At 39.9% G+C, this 14612-nt stretch overlaps 1 protein-coding gene across 1 annotated transcript; it reads left to right on the forward strand.

The window, feature by feature from the left end:
* Nucleotides 1-263: 263 nt before the first annotated feature.
* On the forward strand, nucleotides 264-14027 carry LOC115145397 (leukocyte elastase inhibitor-like). The gene is given in 8 exon segments (XM_029686928.2): nucleotides 264-371; nucleotides 1598-1780; nucleotides 2896-3033; nucleotides 3392-3446; nucleotides 3449-3508; nucleotides 7493-7635; nucleotides 7946-8113; nucleotides 13415-14027. Coding segments are annotated over 7 exon segments (1137 nt in total). The 5' UTR covers nucleotides 264-371; nucleotides 1598-1615; the 3' UTR covers nucleotides 13823-14027.
* Nucleotides 14028-14612: the final 585 nt, after the last annotated feature.

Here is a 14612-nt window from a genome sequence, read left to right on the forward strand (position 1 = left end):
GCTCTGACTCTGCTTTGAAGTTGTGTATGTGTTAATCATTAAAGTCATCCTGAAATGTGGGTTCCCTGCTTGGACATCCTATATCTTAGCAGGGCAGGTACGGCAGAGGAACCAAAGTCCAGCAGGTAGGAGCCTAGTGAAAATGAACTCAGTCTTACTGACAATATCAATAGGCGAACTGACTTACGCAAAGTGGACAGGCCTGTGTATTCAGTCCCCACCCAGTTTTATGGCTCGGTAGAGCAGTGCCTATATTAAAGGACGCACCAGATGACTTGGGCGGAACATTTCCTTATTTGCAGTTCTCTGTTGTTTCGTTTCTCTTTCACTGGAATCAGTCGGAGCTTTTCACACACAGAGAAGCAGAACGGGTAAGTGACAAATATTAGTCTTCCTAATCCCAAGCACACTACAGTAGCATGATTTGTAGGCCTACACTTGTAGCCTACATGCATTTAGCTTTTAGCTGTTGAATCTACAGTGCATTCGGAAAGTATTCAGATCCCTTGACTTTTTCCACATTTTGTTACGTTACAGCCCGATTCTAAAATTGATTACGTTTAAAAAAAAAAAAAAGAATAATAATCCTCAGCAATCTACACACAATACCCCATAATGAAAAAGTGAAAACAGGTTGTTAGACATTTTTGCAAATGTATAAAAAATGAAAAACAGAAATACAGATGCGTAAGTATTCAGACCCTTTGCGACTCGAAATTGAGCTCAGGTGCATTCTGTTTCCATTGATCACTCTTGTGAGGCTGTGTGCTGCCAGGACAACAACCTCTCCCTCAACGTGATCAAGACAAAGGAGATGATTGTGAAAAACAGGAAAAAGACGACCGAGCACTCCCCCATTCTCCCACAACGGGGCTGCAGTGGAGCAGGTTGAGAGCTTCAAGTTTCTTGGTGTCCACATCATCAACAAACTAACATGGTACAAGCACACCAAGACAGTCGTGAAGAGGGCACAACTAAACCTATTCCCCCTCAGGAGATGGGTCCTCAGATCTCCTGAGGTTCTACAGCTGCATCATCGAGAGCATCCTGACTGGTTGCATCACTGCCTGGTATGGCAACTGCTCGGCCTCCGACCGCAAGGCACTACAGAGGGTAGTGGAACGGCCCAGTACATCACTGGGGCCAAGCGTTGTATTCTGCGCATGTGACTAATAACATTTGATTTTATTTGAGATGCTTCTACAACTTGAATGGAGTTCACCAGTGGTATATTCAATTGACTGGACATGATTTAGAAAGGCACACACCTGTAGAAATTGGTATGTGAGGGTGCAAGAACACTGGGTTAAAATGAACAATAACATTCTGCCTTGAAATCTATTTCTCTATTGTCAATGTCATTGAGTAGCCTATACAGTGTAGGCCCAAACTAGAGTGAATTGGATCAGAATTCATGCAGGATCAATGATAACTTGATTTCCAAAATTAAATAGACTAGTGGTGGGGAGATGTGTGGAGTAGATTTTGGTCACATAAGATGCTCCAAAATGTCATATTGTCACATTAAAATCAGTGTAGATCTGATTATCTGATTAGTCTGCATATGTCAAACAATACTGTAATCTCCTTTCTCCAGACAGATCAGTCATCAGCCATGGTTTCTATCAGCAGCTCTAACACAGCCTTTGCCTTGGAGCTGTACCGCACTCTGGGTCAGACCAACACAGGGAATGTCTTCATCTCCCCCTTCAGTATCAGCTCAGCTCTGGCCATGGTCTACCTGGGAGCTAAAGGAGACACAGCTGCTCAGATGGCAAAGGTAACGCACACATACTCAGATACACAGACATGGGCACACGCACACACACACACACACACAGATACGCACTGAAAGAGATAGACACACATACACACCCTTAAAGTAGGCTACATGTAACATGGATGGAAGACATGACTAACTCTGACTATTGCTACTCAACTTGTACTTTGGAACGTACCAAAGCAGTATCTACGTACGTATCACTGTCCAGCTAGTTACCATGGAGAGGGCTATAAACCCACAGGTTACTTTTTTCCCAAATGGCACCCTATTCCCTATATAGTGCACTACTTTTGACCAGGGCCCATAGGGCTATAGGCAGGGAATAATAGGGTGCCATTTGGGACATATTTACATTTACATTTACAGTAGCATATTACACCATAACAATTTCTTTGTGTGCGAGATGTACACTGCACTTTATCTGCACACAGGCTTGATTTAGTCACCTTTATTCATTTCATCATCATAACCCAAAGGGTTGCAAACCGAGGGTATATTACCGATAACTTTCTAAGTTTACCAGTAAACTACCAGAATTGAGGAAACTTGGGTATGATTTAGACATTTTAATCATGTAAAATATATACATTAATAAAAAATAAGAGGATTTTAAAATGTTTTTAAAATGTGACAAAATGCTGTAAAATACTATTCTAAATATAGAATACTTGTTGAGTAGCGTTCATTCGTATTTAATATGAGGAGTTCAGCATTAAATATTTTTATACTCTTTTATTTATTTTGCTATGTCAACATGTCTTTGTTGTAAATGTTTTGGCACTTAACTGGTGGCAGTTGTGAAAAAAGTTGAAAATTATTCCATTGTTAATTAGAATTTGTTTTTTTTAAATTAATTACGCTATTTTCTCATAGTTTATCCATTAGAAACTCATGGACAACATGGACACAGATATAAAAATGAATATTTTGTACGAATACATTTTTAAAAAGTTATTCAAGTATACAGTATTTACCAAAGTTACCATCAATTGCAATAGATTAACTGTAAATGACCACAAAGTCTGGTGACTTTGGTAAATGATCAGTTGTTTTGCAACCCTAACCACCATTATCATCACTTTAACCATCTTTCCTCTCTGAATTCTCCCCAGGTTCTGTCATTCAACTTGACTAAAGACATCCACACAGATTTCCAGACACTCAATGGAGATATCAACTCTCCCTCTGCATCTTACATCCTGAAACTGGCCAATCGCCTGTATGGAGAGAAGACCTGCAAATTCCTGACTGTGAGTTTCACTATAAACTATACTTTTCATGCAAGTAGCAAGTAACAGCCACACTACCACTTTACAGGCTACTAATCTATACAATCTTTTCACATTTACGGATATGCTGAGGTAATAATTACATACCCAATGTTCTCTAGTAATACTAGTCCTGTGCGAATAGGGCTTTATTGAAACAGACAGACTGGCTTTGCTATTACTGTCCCCAGAAGTTCTACCGTGTTTCCCTATATGCTAATTGAACTGTTCTCTCTGCTTATTGGTTTAACTGTCCTCTATATGCTAATTGAACTGTTCTCTCTGCTTATTGGTTTAACTGTCCTCTATATGCTAATTGAACTGTTTCACTCTGCTGTAGGAGTTTTTAGAATCCACCCACAAGTTCTACCATGCAGACATGAAGGCAGTGGATTTCTCGGCGCAGCAGAGGAGGCCAGAGGAGAGATCAATGGCTGGGTGGAGCAGCAGACAGCGAGTATGATCATTCAACATATCAATGATTCAGTTAATCAATCACATACAGTAACAGTCACAAGTTTGGACACTACTACTCATTCCAGGGGATATCTTGTTTTTTCTGTTTTCTACATTGGAGAATAATAGTGAAGACATCAAAACTATGAAATCACACATATGGAATCATGTAGTAAACAAAAAAGTGTTAAACAAATATTTTAGATTTCAGATTCTTCAAAGTAGCCACCGTTTGCCTTGATGGCAGCTTTGCACACTCTTGGCATTCTCTCAACCAGCTTCATGAGGTAGTCAACTGGAATGCATTTCAATTAACAGGTGTTTCTTGTTAAAAGTTCATTTGGAATTTCTTTCCTTCTTAATGCGTTTGAGCCAATAAGTTGTGTTGTGACAAGGTAGGGGTGGTATACATAAGATAGCCCTATTTGGTAAAATACCAAGTCCATACAGTGCCTTGCAAAAGTATTCATCCCCTTGACGTTTTTCCTATTTTGTTGCATTACAACCTGTAATTTAAATGGATTTTTATTTGGATTTCATGTAATGGACATACACAAAATAGTCCAAATTGGTGAAGTGAAATGAAAAATATATATTTTTTTTTTAAACGGAAAAGTGGTGCGTGCATATCTATTCATCCCCTTTGCTATGAAGCCCCTAAATAAGATCTGGTGCATCCAATTACCCCAGAAGTCACATAATTAGTTAACTAAAGTCCACCTGTATGCAATCTAAGTGTCACATCATCCGTCACATGATCTCAGTATATATACACCTATTCTGAAAGGGTCTAGAGTCTGCAACACCACTAAGCAAAGGGCACCACCAAGCAAGCGGCACCATGAAGACCAAGGAGCTCTCCAAACAGGTCAGGGACAAAGTTGTGGAGAAGTACAGATCAGGGTTGGGTTATAGAAAAATATCCAAAACTTTGAACATCCCACGAAGCACCATTAAATCCAGTGGGGGAGGTGTTCAGTCCCAGGGTCCTTACCTTAGTGATGAGCTTTGAGGGCAATATGGTGTTGAACACTGAGCTGTAGTCAATGAATAGCATTCTCACGTAGCTGTTCCTTTTGTCCAGGTGGGAAAGGGCAGTGTGGAGTGCAATAGAGATTGCATCATCTGTGGATCTGTTGGGGTGGTAAGTGAATTGGAGGGGGGTCTATAGTGTCTGGGATAATGGTGTCGATGTGAGCCATGACCATCTTTTCAAAGCACTTCATGGCTACAGACGTGAGCACTACGGATCAGTAGTCATTTAAGCAGGTTACCGGTTACATATTACGGTTACTTACTCACAATCCACCCCCACAGTAAATTATTAAAAAATTGAAGGAATATGGCACCACAACAAACCTGCCAAGAGAGGCCCTCCCACCACAACTCACAGACCAGGTAAGGAGGGCATTAATCAGAGAGGCAACAAAGAGACCAAAGATAAACCTGAAGGAGCTGCAAAGCTCCACAGCGGAGATTGGAGTGTCTGTCCATAGGACCACTTTAAGCCGTACACTCCACAGAGCTGGGCTTTACGGAAGAGTGGCCAGAAAAAATGCCATTATTATAGAAAAAATAAGCAAACACATTTGGTGTTTGCCAAAGGCATGTGGGAGACTCCCCAAACATATGGAAGAAGCTACTCTGATCAGATGAGATTTTTTTACTCCTTGGCCATCAAGAAAACGCTATGTCTGGCACAAACACAACACATCTCATTACCCCGAGAACACCACCCCCACAGTAAAGCATGGTGGTGGCAGCATCATACTGTGGGGATGTTTTTCATTGACAGGGACTGGGAAACTGGTCAGAATTGAAGCAATGATGGATGGTGCTAAATAGAGGGAAATTCATGAGGGAAGCTTGTTTCAGTCTTCCAGAGATTTGAGACTGGGACAGCATGAAAATGACCCTAAGTATACTGCTAAAGAAACACTTGAGTGGTTTAAGGGTTTAAGGGGAAACATTTAAATGTATTGGAATGGCCTAGTCAAAGCCCAGACCTCAATCCAATTGAGAATCTATGGTATTACTTAAAGATTGCTGTACACCAGCGAAACACATCCAACTTGAAGGAGATGGAGCAGTTTTTCCTTGAAGAATGGACAGAAATCCCAGTGGCTAGATGTGCCAAGATTATAGAGACATACCCCAAGAGACTTGCATCTGTAATTGCTGCCAAAGGTGCTGTACAAAGTATTGACTTTGGGGGGGATGAATAGTTATGCACACTCAAGATTTCATTTTTTTTTCTTATTTCTTGTTTTTTTCACAATAAAACATATTTTGCATCTTTAAAGTGGTAGGCATGTTGTGTAAATCAAATTATATAAACCCCCCAGAAATCAATTTTATTCCAGGTTGTAAGGCAACAAAATAGGAAAAATGCCAAGGGGGTGAATACTTTCGCAAGCCACTGTATTATGGCAAGAACAGCTCAAATAAGCAAAGAGAAATGACAGTCCATCATTACTTTAAGACATGAAGGTCAGTCAATCCGGAAAATGTCAAGAACTTTGAAAGTTTCTTCAAGTGCAGTCGTAAAAACCATCAAGCGCCATGATGAAACTAGCTCTCATGAGGACCGACACAGGAAAGGAAGACCCAGAGTTACCTCTGCTGCAGAGAATAAATTAATTAGAGTTAACTGCACCTCAAATGCTTCACAGAGTTCAAGTAACATACACATCTCAACATCAACTGTTCAGAGGAGACTGCATGAATCAGGCCTTCGTGGTCAAATTGCTGCAAAGAAAACCACTACTAAAGGACACCAATAAGAAGAAGAGACATTTGTCAAAGTCTCGGGCCTAACAACACCAACACCAACACCTACCAAGGTGTTTACAAACACTACAGGAACAAGATCATCCCCATGTATCTTTCACATTTTTACTAATACTGTAGAACTTTGTTCTAAAGCTGTATCCGTACCCATTGGATGCAGTGATCAAGATATAGTGGCTAGATTCAGGAAAGTTCCAACAGCTGGGCCTAAAATAGTGTATAAGAGATCCTGCATTTTGCAGCGATACGCCATCCCATCTGGTTTGCTCTTAGTGGGACTATCATTTGTTTTTCAAAAGGACAATGACCCCAAACACACCTCCAGGCAGTGTAAGAGCTATTTGACCAAGGAGAGTGATGGAGTGCTGCATCAGATGACCTGGCCTCCACAATCACATGACCTCAACCCAATTGAGATGGTTTGGATGAGTTGGACCGCAGAGTGATGTAAAATCAGCCAGCAAGTGCTCCTCCTGTGTGGGAACTCAAGACTGTTGGAAAAGAATGCCAAGAGTGTGCAAAGCTGTCATCAAAGCAATGGGTGGCTACTTTGAAGAATCTAACATCTAAAATATAGTTAGATTTGTTTAACACTTTTTTGGTTAATACATGATTCTATATGTACTATTTCATAGTGTTGATGTCTTCACTATTACTCTACAATGTAGACAATAGTAAAAATAAAGAAAAACCCTTGAATGAGTAGGTGTGTCCAAACTTTGGACTGGTACTGTATATTGTCTAAATTGGGAAATATGTAGTGCAATACAGGGAGGAAAAAACACAACATAAATACAATATATATTTATTTACAAATGCATACACAGCCAGAAGAGAACTGGCCACCCCCTCAAAGCCTGGTTCCTCTCTGGGTTTCTTCCTAGATTCCTGCCTTTCTAGGCTGTTTTTGCTGCCACCGTGCTTCTACATCTGCAATGCTTTCTGTTTAGGGTGTTAGGCTGGGTTTCTGTATAATAAGCACTTTGTGACATCTGCTGATGTAAAATGGGCTTTATAAATACATTTGATTGATTGAACCATCAGATCTGTAACTAGGATCAGCTAACATGGAACTCAACTAAATATGAATAAATGTGTCTTTGCTTAAATTACATAATTAGAACCATATGGTACTTCTTGTTTTAGATTGTTTCATTGTGTGTGTGTACGTGCATGTGTGTTTGTGTGTTTACAGATAGAATCAAAGATCTGCTGAAGCCGGGGACAGTCAGTGCTATGACAAGGTTGGCTCTAGTCAACGCCATCTACTTCAAAGGAAACTGGCTGAATCGATTTGACCAAAAAGACACCAAAGAGATGCCCTTCAAACTAAACCAGGTATTTAGATAGATATCTAATAATATTTAGATAGATATCTATGCTGAGTAATTCAATAATGGAATTATAATATAATTATATACTACACTACTAGAAGATATGATGAAAATGTATATTAAAACAAAAAGGATTCAAAAGCTCACTTTAAATGGGCCTTATTTATAGCAATGGTACAGGCAAAGATTTGACATGTGTATGTCATCCAAGAGACAAAACAAACCTTCAAGTTACACTGTATAGGCCTATTGTGAATTATATGGTGGTCAGATGAACTCATTCTCCTTGTCTGTTATATTCTGTGATTTTTCAGAATGAAAGCAAGCCAGTTCAGATGATGCACCAGATGAAGAAGTTCCCCTTTAACTACGTCCCAGACTATAACCTCCAGATCGTGGAGCTTCCGTATGTGGACGAGGAGCTCAGTATGTTTGTCCTGCTACCTGAGGAGGCCACTGATGGATCTGATCCCCTAATGAAGGTATACACAGCCTCCTGTAACCTTTTCACACTACTGAAGAAACCCTTACTAATGAGCCATGTTACAAATCCCACAAAGTGGGTTCACCCTGTTGGCTCGATGCGTAGGGGGGTTTGCCTTTCATGCCAGCAACCGGGTTCGCTTCGCTGTCCCTCTGTTCAATACACTACAAAACCTCCTATAGTTAAAGTGATACTTCACCCAAATTACAAAATTACATTGGTTTCCTTACCATGAAAACAGACTATGGTCAAGGTACAGTGGTTCTTCCTTTGAAAGTTGTGTCATACTGCAACACAGCTTGTGGGGTGCCACAGAATCCTATGGCACGTTATTTAAGTGTCAGCCATTGTTGCCATTAATGCTAGTTTGACCACCAGAGGGCATCTTTGAGAAGTTAAGTTATTGAAATGACATGGCGCTGTAGACTTAAGAGTCCTTAAGAGCTGTTATAGCATAACTTACTTATTGGCATACAGGCCTACTTCAATATACAGTATATCAATCAATCATTAGTTAATTTGTGCGTGTCATCACGTCTTACATGTCTTTACATGCATTCAAGCATTTTAGTTATAACTTTAAATAAGCCATGTTATAGCCATGAGCCATGAATATTTAAACAATGAATAAACCTCAACATGTCGGCTAAAGCGATTGAATTCAGGAATGCATTTGACGGTTTTTAATATTAAGAAAATATGGCGCTGTACAACGTGACCGGTCGGGAGTAGGCCTAGGCTACTAAGTGACTGCGAGTGAAGAGCAAAAATAATCCTAACATTTCCAACCCTAATTGTAGGCTAACCAATACCCAAACGGAGATCAAATTAAAAAATAAAATCTCATTGATTTATCAAGCCCAGTCCCCATGCTTGTCTCAGAGCAGCACAAAATGGTGCTGAAATACCACACGTGGGTAGGCTATTGCTTCAAATCCTATTATAACAATTGGATGACTTTGGGAGTTTCAGTAAGCAACAATTTGTTGCCTTCTTTAGCCTACTTTATTCCACTTTATTCCACTAGTTCTGTTATTCAGTGATATGTATGCCCATAGTAATTTGTTATGGATCCATCCAGATGTGGTTAGACAACAGTGCATTTGGTGGGGCTATGCAAAAGTATGGGAGAGGTGACATGCCTCGCAAACATCCATTACTACATTTAAAGTCCCTAAACTCGGCAAGTGTCTATTGTCCTGCTGATAGCCTATCAAGGGTGGAAGGCTTCTTTTGTATTCAAGAACTCCAGCACAAAGAGAAAGGAGGCTTAAATAATTCAACAATGAATAAATCACAACATGTCAGCTAAAGAGATTGAATTCACTAAAATGCATTTGACTGTTTTAATATTGGCCATCAACCAAAAACACAGCATCTACCGTGGTAGAAATATGTTAATGAATTCATTTTTTTTGGTACTATTTCGAAATGCATATGTTTATTAGGCTACTGTGCAATGTCTTTAAATACTTTGGTTCCCCCTACCCTCCTTCCCTATTGTCCTGCTAATAGCCCATCCTCGGGGGATGGCTTCTTTTGTATTAAATACATTTTTTTAATTACAGTCATTTACCATTCTCATTCTCGGAGTGTAAACGTTGTTATTAACAACTTGCTACACTTGTGTGAAAAACAAGTGTTTGAAAACATGTTTTCAAAATGTCTCCAACTGTTAATCAACTGTATTCAAAAAAAAAAAAAAAACACAGGATCTACAGTGGTACAAATATATTATTGAATTGGGTTTTAAAAAACTGTTTTAAAATGAATATGTTGACTAGGCTACTGTGCAGTCTGACGAAACCAACAGGGCAATGAGAATAGACAACAGAAGCAGGAACAGCATAGGGCTGATTGACTTACTCATTCCTGGCTTTCGTTCAAAGTAAGTTATATTATTAAAACAGCGTCTGGTGCTGGTCTAATTTCTGGTCTAATGTGTGGATAGGCCTCTGGGAGTAAACGGATACTGTACTGCACTCTGGTCAAAGAGTGCTGACAGACACAGAAGACCAGTCTAGGAGTTTAATGATGAAGCAGAGTATACATGTGGTCTGTGTACAGAGGGAAACAGGATACAAGAAATAGAACATTACTACAATGTAAATCCAATAAACAATGTTACATTAAACACTAATGTCAACAATCTCTATACACAATTGACAATAAGAGAAAAATAACACACCATAGTTCCTCTCAAGATAATTAACATTACAGTTACACCAATGGGTAGGCTAATCACACAAAAAGTGGTAAGGGAACTGGTGAAGAAAGTTACATACACATTTCTAGTATGCCCATATAGCAACAGGAATATGATAAAAGTGACATAAGTATTTGTTCTGATTTACATTTTGTCAAAAATGCACAAATATCCTTGCAAATGAAAATAGTCTGATCTCCACAAAAGCCAACCTAACTAATAAATACATTTAGTTTGTTGCCATGGTGAATAATCCAATAATAATTGGTAGGACACATTAAAGGAAACATCAGAGTTTACCGGAATCTCGAAATGAAAATACTAGCAGATCAATAAAATGTCCATGTAAATCGTATTACATTTAGAGGATTCTAAATTAATATCTAAGGGGCTTTTATACAATTATAATGCAGGGTGGCACAAATTTGGGGATTTTTCACACCTAGCCAAGCTAGTAGAGTATCCTTTTGTGAAAAACAAGTGTTTGAAAACATGTTTTCAAAATTCCTCCAGCTGTACATAACTACTTTAAATAAAAACAGCATCTACAGTGGTACAAATATATTATTGAATTAGATTTGTTTTTTTTACTGTTTTAAAATGTATGTTTATTAAGCTACTGTGCAGTCTGACAAGTAAACATAGCCTATAGTACATAGTAAACATGGTAAAGTGCCTAATTCCTTACGTAAGGAAGAGCAGGCCATGTCCAGACTTTCTCTGTGACCTCAAGTACTCATTAACTCTGTCTTTAATGCTTTGTCGTGTTCCATCAGTCAAGGACAGAAACTTCTGAGACACACCCGGAGGTTCACTGGTAAGCCACATTTGTCTCGGGATCCATCCCAGTTGGTATTCTGTGTCCGCTAGAAGGTATCTCTCTTCGGTTACACATCCTTGGAATAGCAGAACAGCATAACGGTCCGGACGGCCCTTGCTGTGCCTGGTGAGCAGTTCGTCAAGTTTTCTTGTCAGAAGAGGAATGGAAATGTCAGTGTGAACCGACGACCTGACGAACCCGCCACATATGTTGACTCTGCCTGTCAGAGGTGGAGTTCCAGAGCTCACAGGTGTGCCTGGCATGGATTGCGACTCCATCTCGTTCCTCAACGTGTCATTCTCCACCTGACTCTCCGCCAATACCGCCTGGCTCTGGATCAATGGATCAGCTGTCACCCGTATCTCTCGTATCCCTCAGAGAATGTTTCTCTTTCTGCTGGTCTGCCTTCAATGACTTCATCTCAGTCTTCAAAGTTTGAATCTGATCCATGTGCATCTTCATCAGATGAGCCGAACGGTACAGCCCTGAGCCCACCATCGATTACAGTGGCCTATGGAATAAACGGTAGATAAATTAATATTAAAAGTGACTACAAACACGCAAATGCTGCGTACAGAAACACATTTTAAGAATCTAGCTAAACGAACCACTTTTTTGGGAACCAATGTATTTTTTTCTGTTGTCTGTTGTACAGCTCTTTGTCCACTGATCTCCGTGGATGGTTGGGTCGGTTGAGAATGACCAGGAGTGAGCAGATTATGTATTTCAGGAGGAACGGAAAATCTACTGGAGACATTTAAAAAATACTGTTAGAATTGGGGATTATGTAGCTGAGATATACAGTAGTTGAAATGAACATCTACATTTTGAAAGAGTATTTTTATCGTTATTTTATTGACAAAAGCATAAAGATGTTGATGAACAAATACTGTACTCCCTCCAATTTAGAGGATTGGAGGATTCTAAATTTAGATCTAAGGGCCTTTTTCGTTAGGGCAAATCTGGTCTGTGAGAATATCTAAGGGGCTTTTATATAATTAGAATGCAGGGTTAATAATAATCGCTGGATAACAGATCGGCTTTCGAAACTCATTAAGAGACGGCTTCTGTCTTCAATATAATCATTAATTCAGAAGATTAAACCCGTAGGTTTTAGGCCTGCAATAGTGTATAATAATCCATGCCTTCTGGGAATGTTAAAAATGAGAATTTTGGCTGTTAGAAGTACTAAAATCAACCAATGTCAGCCTTTCAATGCTTTATTATCCAAATGTTTAAAGTGCGTGTGGACGACGGAGAGAAACAAAATGGTGCAGTTTGAGGCCATGAGGCGGAGGGTGACGCAGTGCTGGAGATAAAATAAATGAGAAGGGAAAAAAAGCAACATGAGTCTGATTATTCATTATTATACGATTGATTTAGTTTATATTCTTCATTGCAACCACAATGTCACGAATAATTGAACACGCACAACATGAGCAGATTAACTTGTATGTATTTTTAAAGACTATCAGAAAGAGTGTTGGTACTTATTTATTTAGATCCAAAGCCATGAATGAGTGAGTCACTCAGCTTTATACTGACAAAATGCTGACTCTTTCATTCCGTTTCTTCTTCACATCAGCAAAGAAGGACTCCGTGTTTCAGAAACTCACTTTGTATAGAGGGGCTATCACTCTTTCACACGGTGGTAAATAAAGCCCGTTTTTTATTTAGAATGATTTATTTCTGTTTTCAGAGAGAGAGAAACCAAAAGCCCACCCTGCCTATTTAAAAAAAAATCCTCAGTCGATGGTCCTGGAGTTAAGTTCTCTCTAGTGCCAGAGAAGAGAGACTCTCAGACTGTAAATATTTCCATTAATTCTTCAAAAAGATAGTCAATTTGTGCCATAGTTTAGACGACCGAGAGATCAGCGTTCTAATTACCCCTTGTGATAGTGTGGTGCAATGACAGAATCTACCACTAACGGTCTCGGCCTAAACTCTAACCTTTTATAGAAGAACCACTGTGACAGCATTCCATGCGTTGGTTTTGTTTCCCTGGTTTCCAAATGCTAACGTTTTAGCATTTGTGGCAAAATCCAATGCAAGTCATGGTACCTATATTAGCATTTTCCACACATCATTTGCCACTAGGTGGTGGACTTGGCTCAGGCCCGGGTAGGCTGCTGAAAATCCCACTACTACAGTATCATCTATCACCTGTAGGAGTGTCAATGCTGCTACGCCTCTCTACACTGATTGGGTTTCAACTGTGTGTGTTTCACCTTCTTTCTATACTGACTGGGTTTTAACTGTATGTATAATTTTAGCTGGAGAGAGAGCTGACCATGGAGAAACTGGACGAGTGGACCAGCAGGGACAACATGGACACCGGCACAGAGGTCATAGTTCACCTGCCCAAGTTTAAACTGGAGGAGGACTACGAGCTGAACGAGCCCCTGACCCAGCTGGGCATGAAGGACGTGTTTGAGGGGGGCAGGGCCGACCTGTCTGGGATGAACGGGGAGGGGGGGCTCTTCCTGTCTACGGTGGCCCATAAGGCCTTTGTGGAGGTGAACGAGGAGGGGACGGAGGCTGCCGCCGCCACTGCTGGGATAGTAGCGTTCTGTATGATCCGAGAGGAACACTTCACAGCTGACCATCCCTTCCTTTTCTTCATCAGGCATAACAAGAGCAAAAGCATCCTCTTCCTCGGCAGATTCTCCTCTCCTCAGTAGAAGACTGGTTAAAAAAGCGTGGAGAAGATTTAATTTATAACATTTATTTGACAGGGAGAAATGAACATCATTCAACATTTCTGTAAATGTGGCAGATTTAGCAAGCTAGCTAGTAGCTAGTTCCATCGGCCCTTGATAGAATCCACTATAAAAAAAATATTTTACTCTTTTAAAAAATAAAGGAAATTTGTCTGTTTGAAAAGTATCATTGTGATCTTGGTTCCCTTATACACGTATTTTGACAACAGAGCAATCTGGGATTCAAATAACAAGGGGGAGGAGTAAACAGCTGAGAGTTGGGGCTGGAGAAATGTAGTAAAGTAGCCCAAGCTGATAAGACTGCTCATCGTGGAGCCTATCTTCTGTTTATGTAGCGTGAGGCAGCTTGTATACCCCCTGGACAGGACGCTAGTCTATTGCAGGGACTTACCCCAATCTGTCTAATTAATGCTGAGTGCTAAGCAGATATGCACCGGGTACTATTTTTACAGTCCTTGGTATGACTCGGCCGGGGATGGAGCCACTCAAAACACAAGGTCTCTGAAATGATTGAACAAATGCAACCACTCAAATACATAGGCAGAGCTATAGATGCAAGGACTGACCATCCATTTTTAACCATGTTTTGAAGCTGTGTTTGTTTACAATACCATAACAGAGTTGAACTAAACTAATGAGAAGGAAGTATGAGATGTATTCAAAAATCAGTGCATTCGAAACATATCCAGACCCCACATTTTGTTATGTTACAATCGTATTCTGAAATGAATTAAATTAGTTTTTTTCCCCT

Source organism: Oncorhynchus nerka, linkage group LG17 (assembly GCF_034236695.1).
Source record: "Oncorhynchus nerka isolate Pitt River linkage group LG17, Oner_Uvic_2.0, whole genome shotgun sequence".
Taxonomy (NCBI): domain Eukaryota; kingdom Metazoa; phylum Chordata; class Actinopteri; order Salmoniformes; family Salmonidae; genus Oncorhynchus; species Oncorhynchus nerka.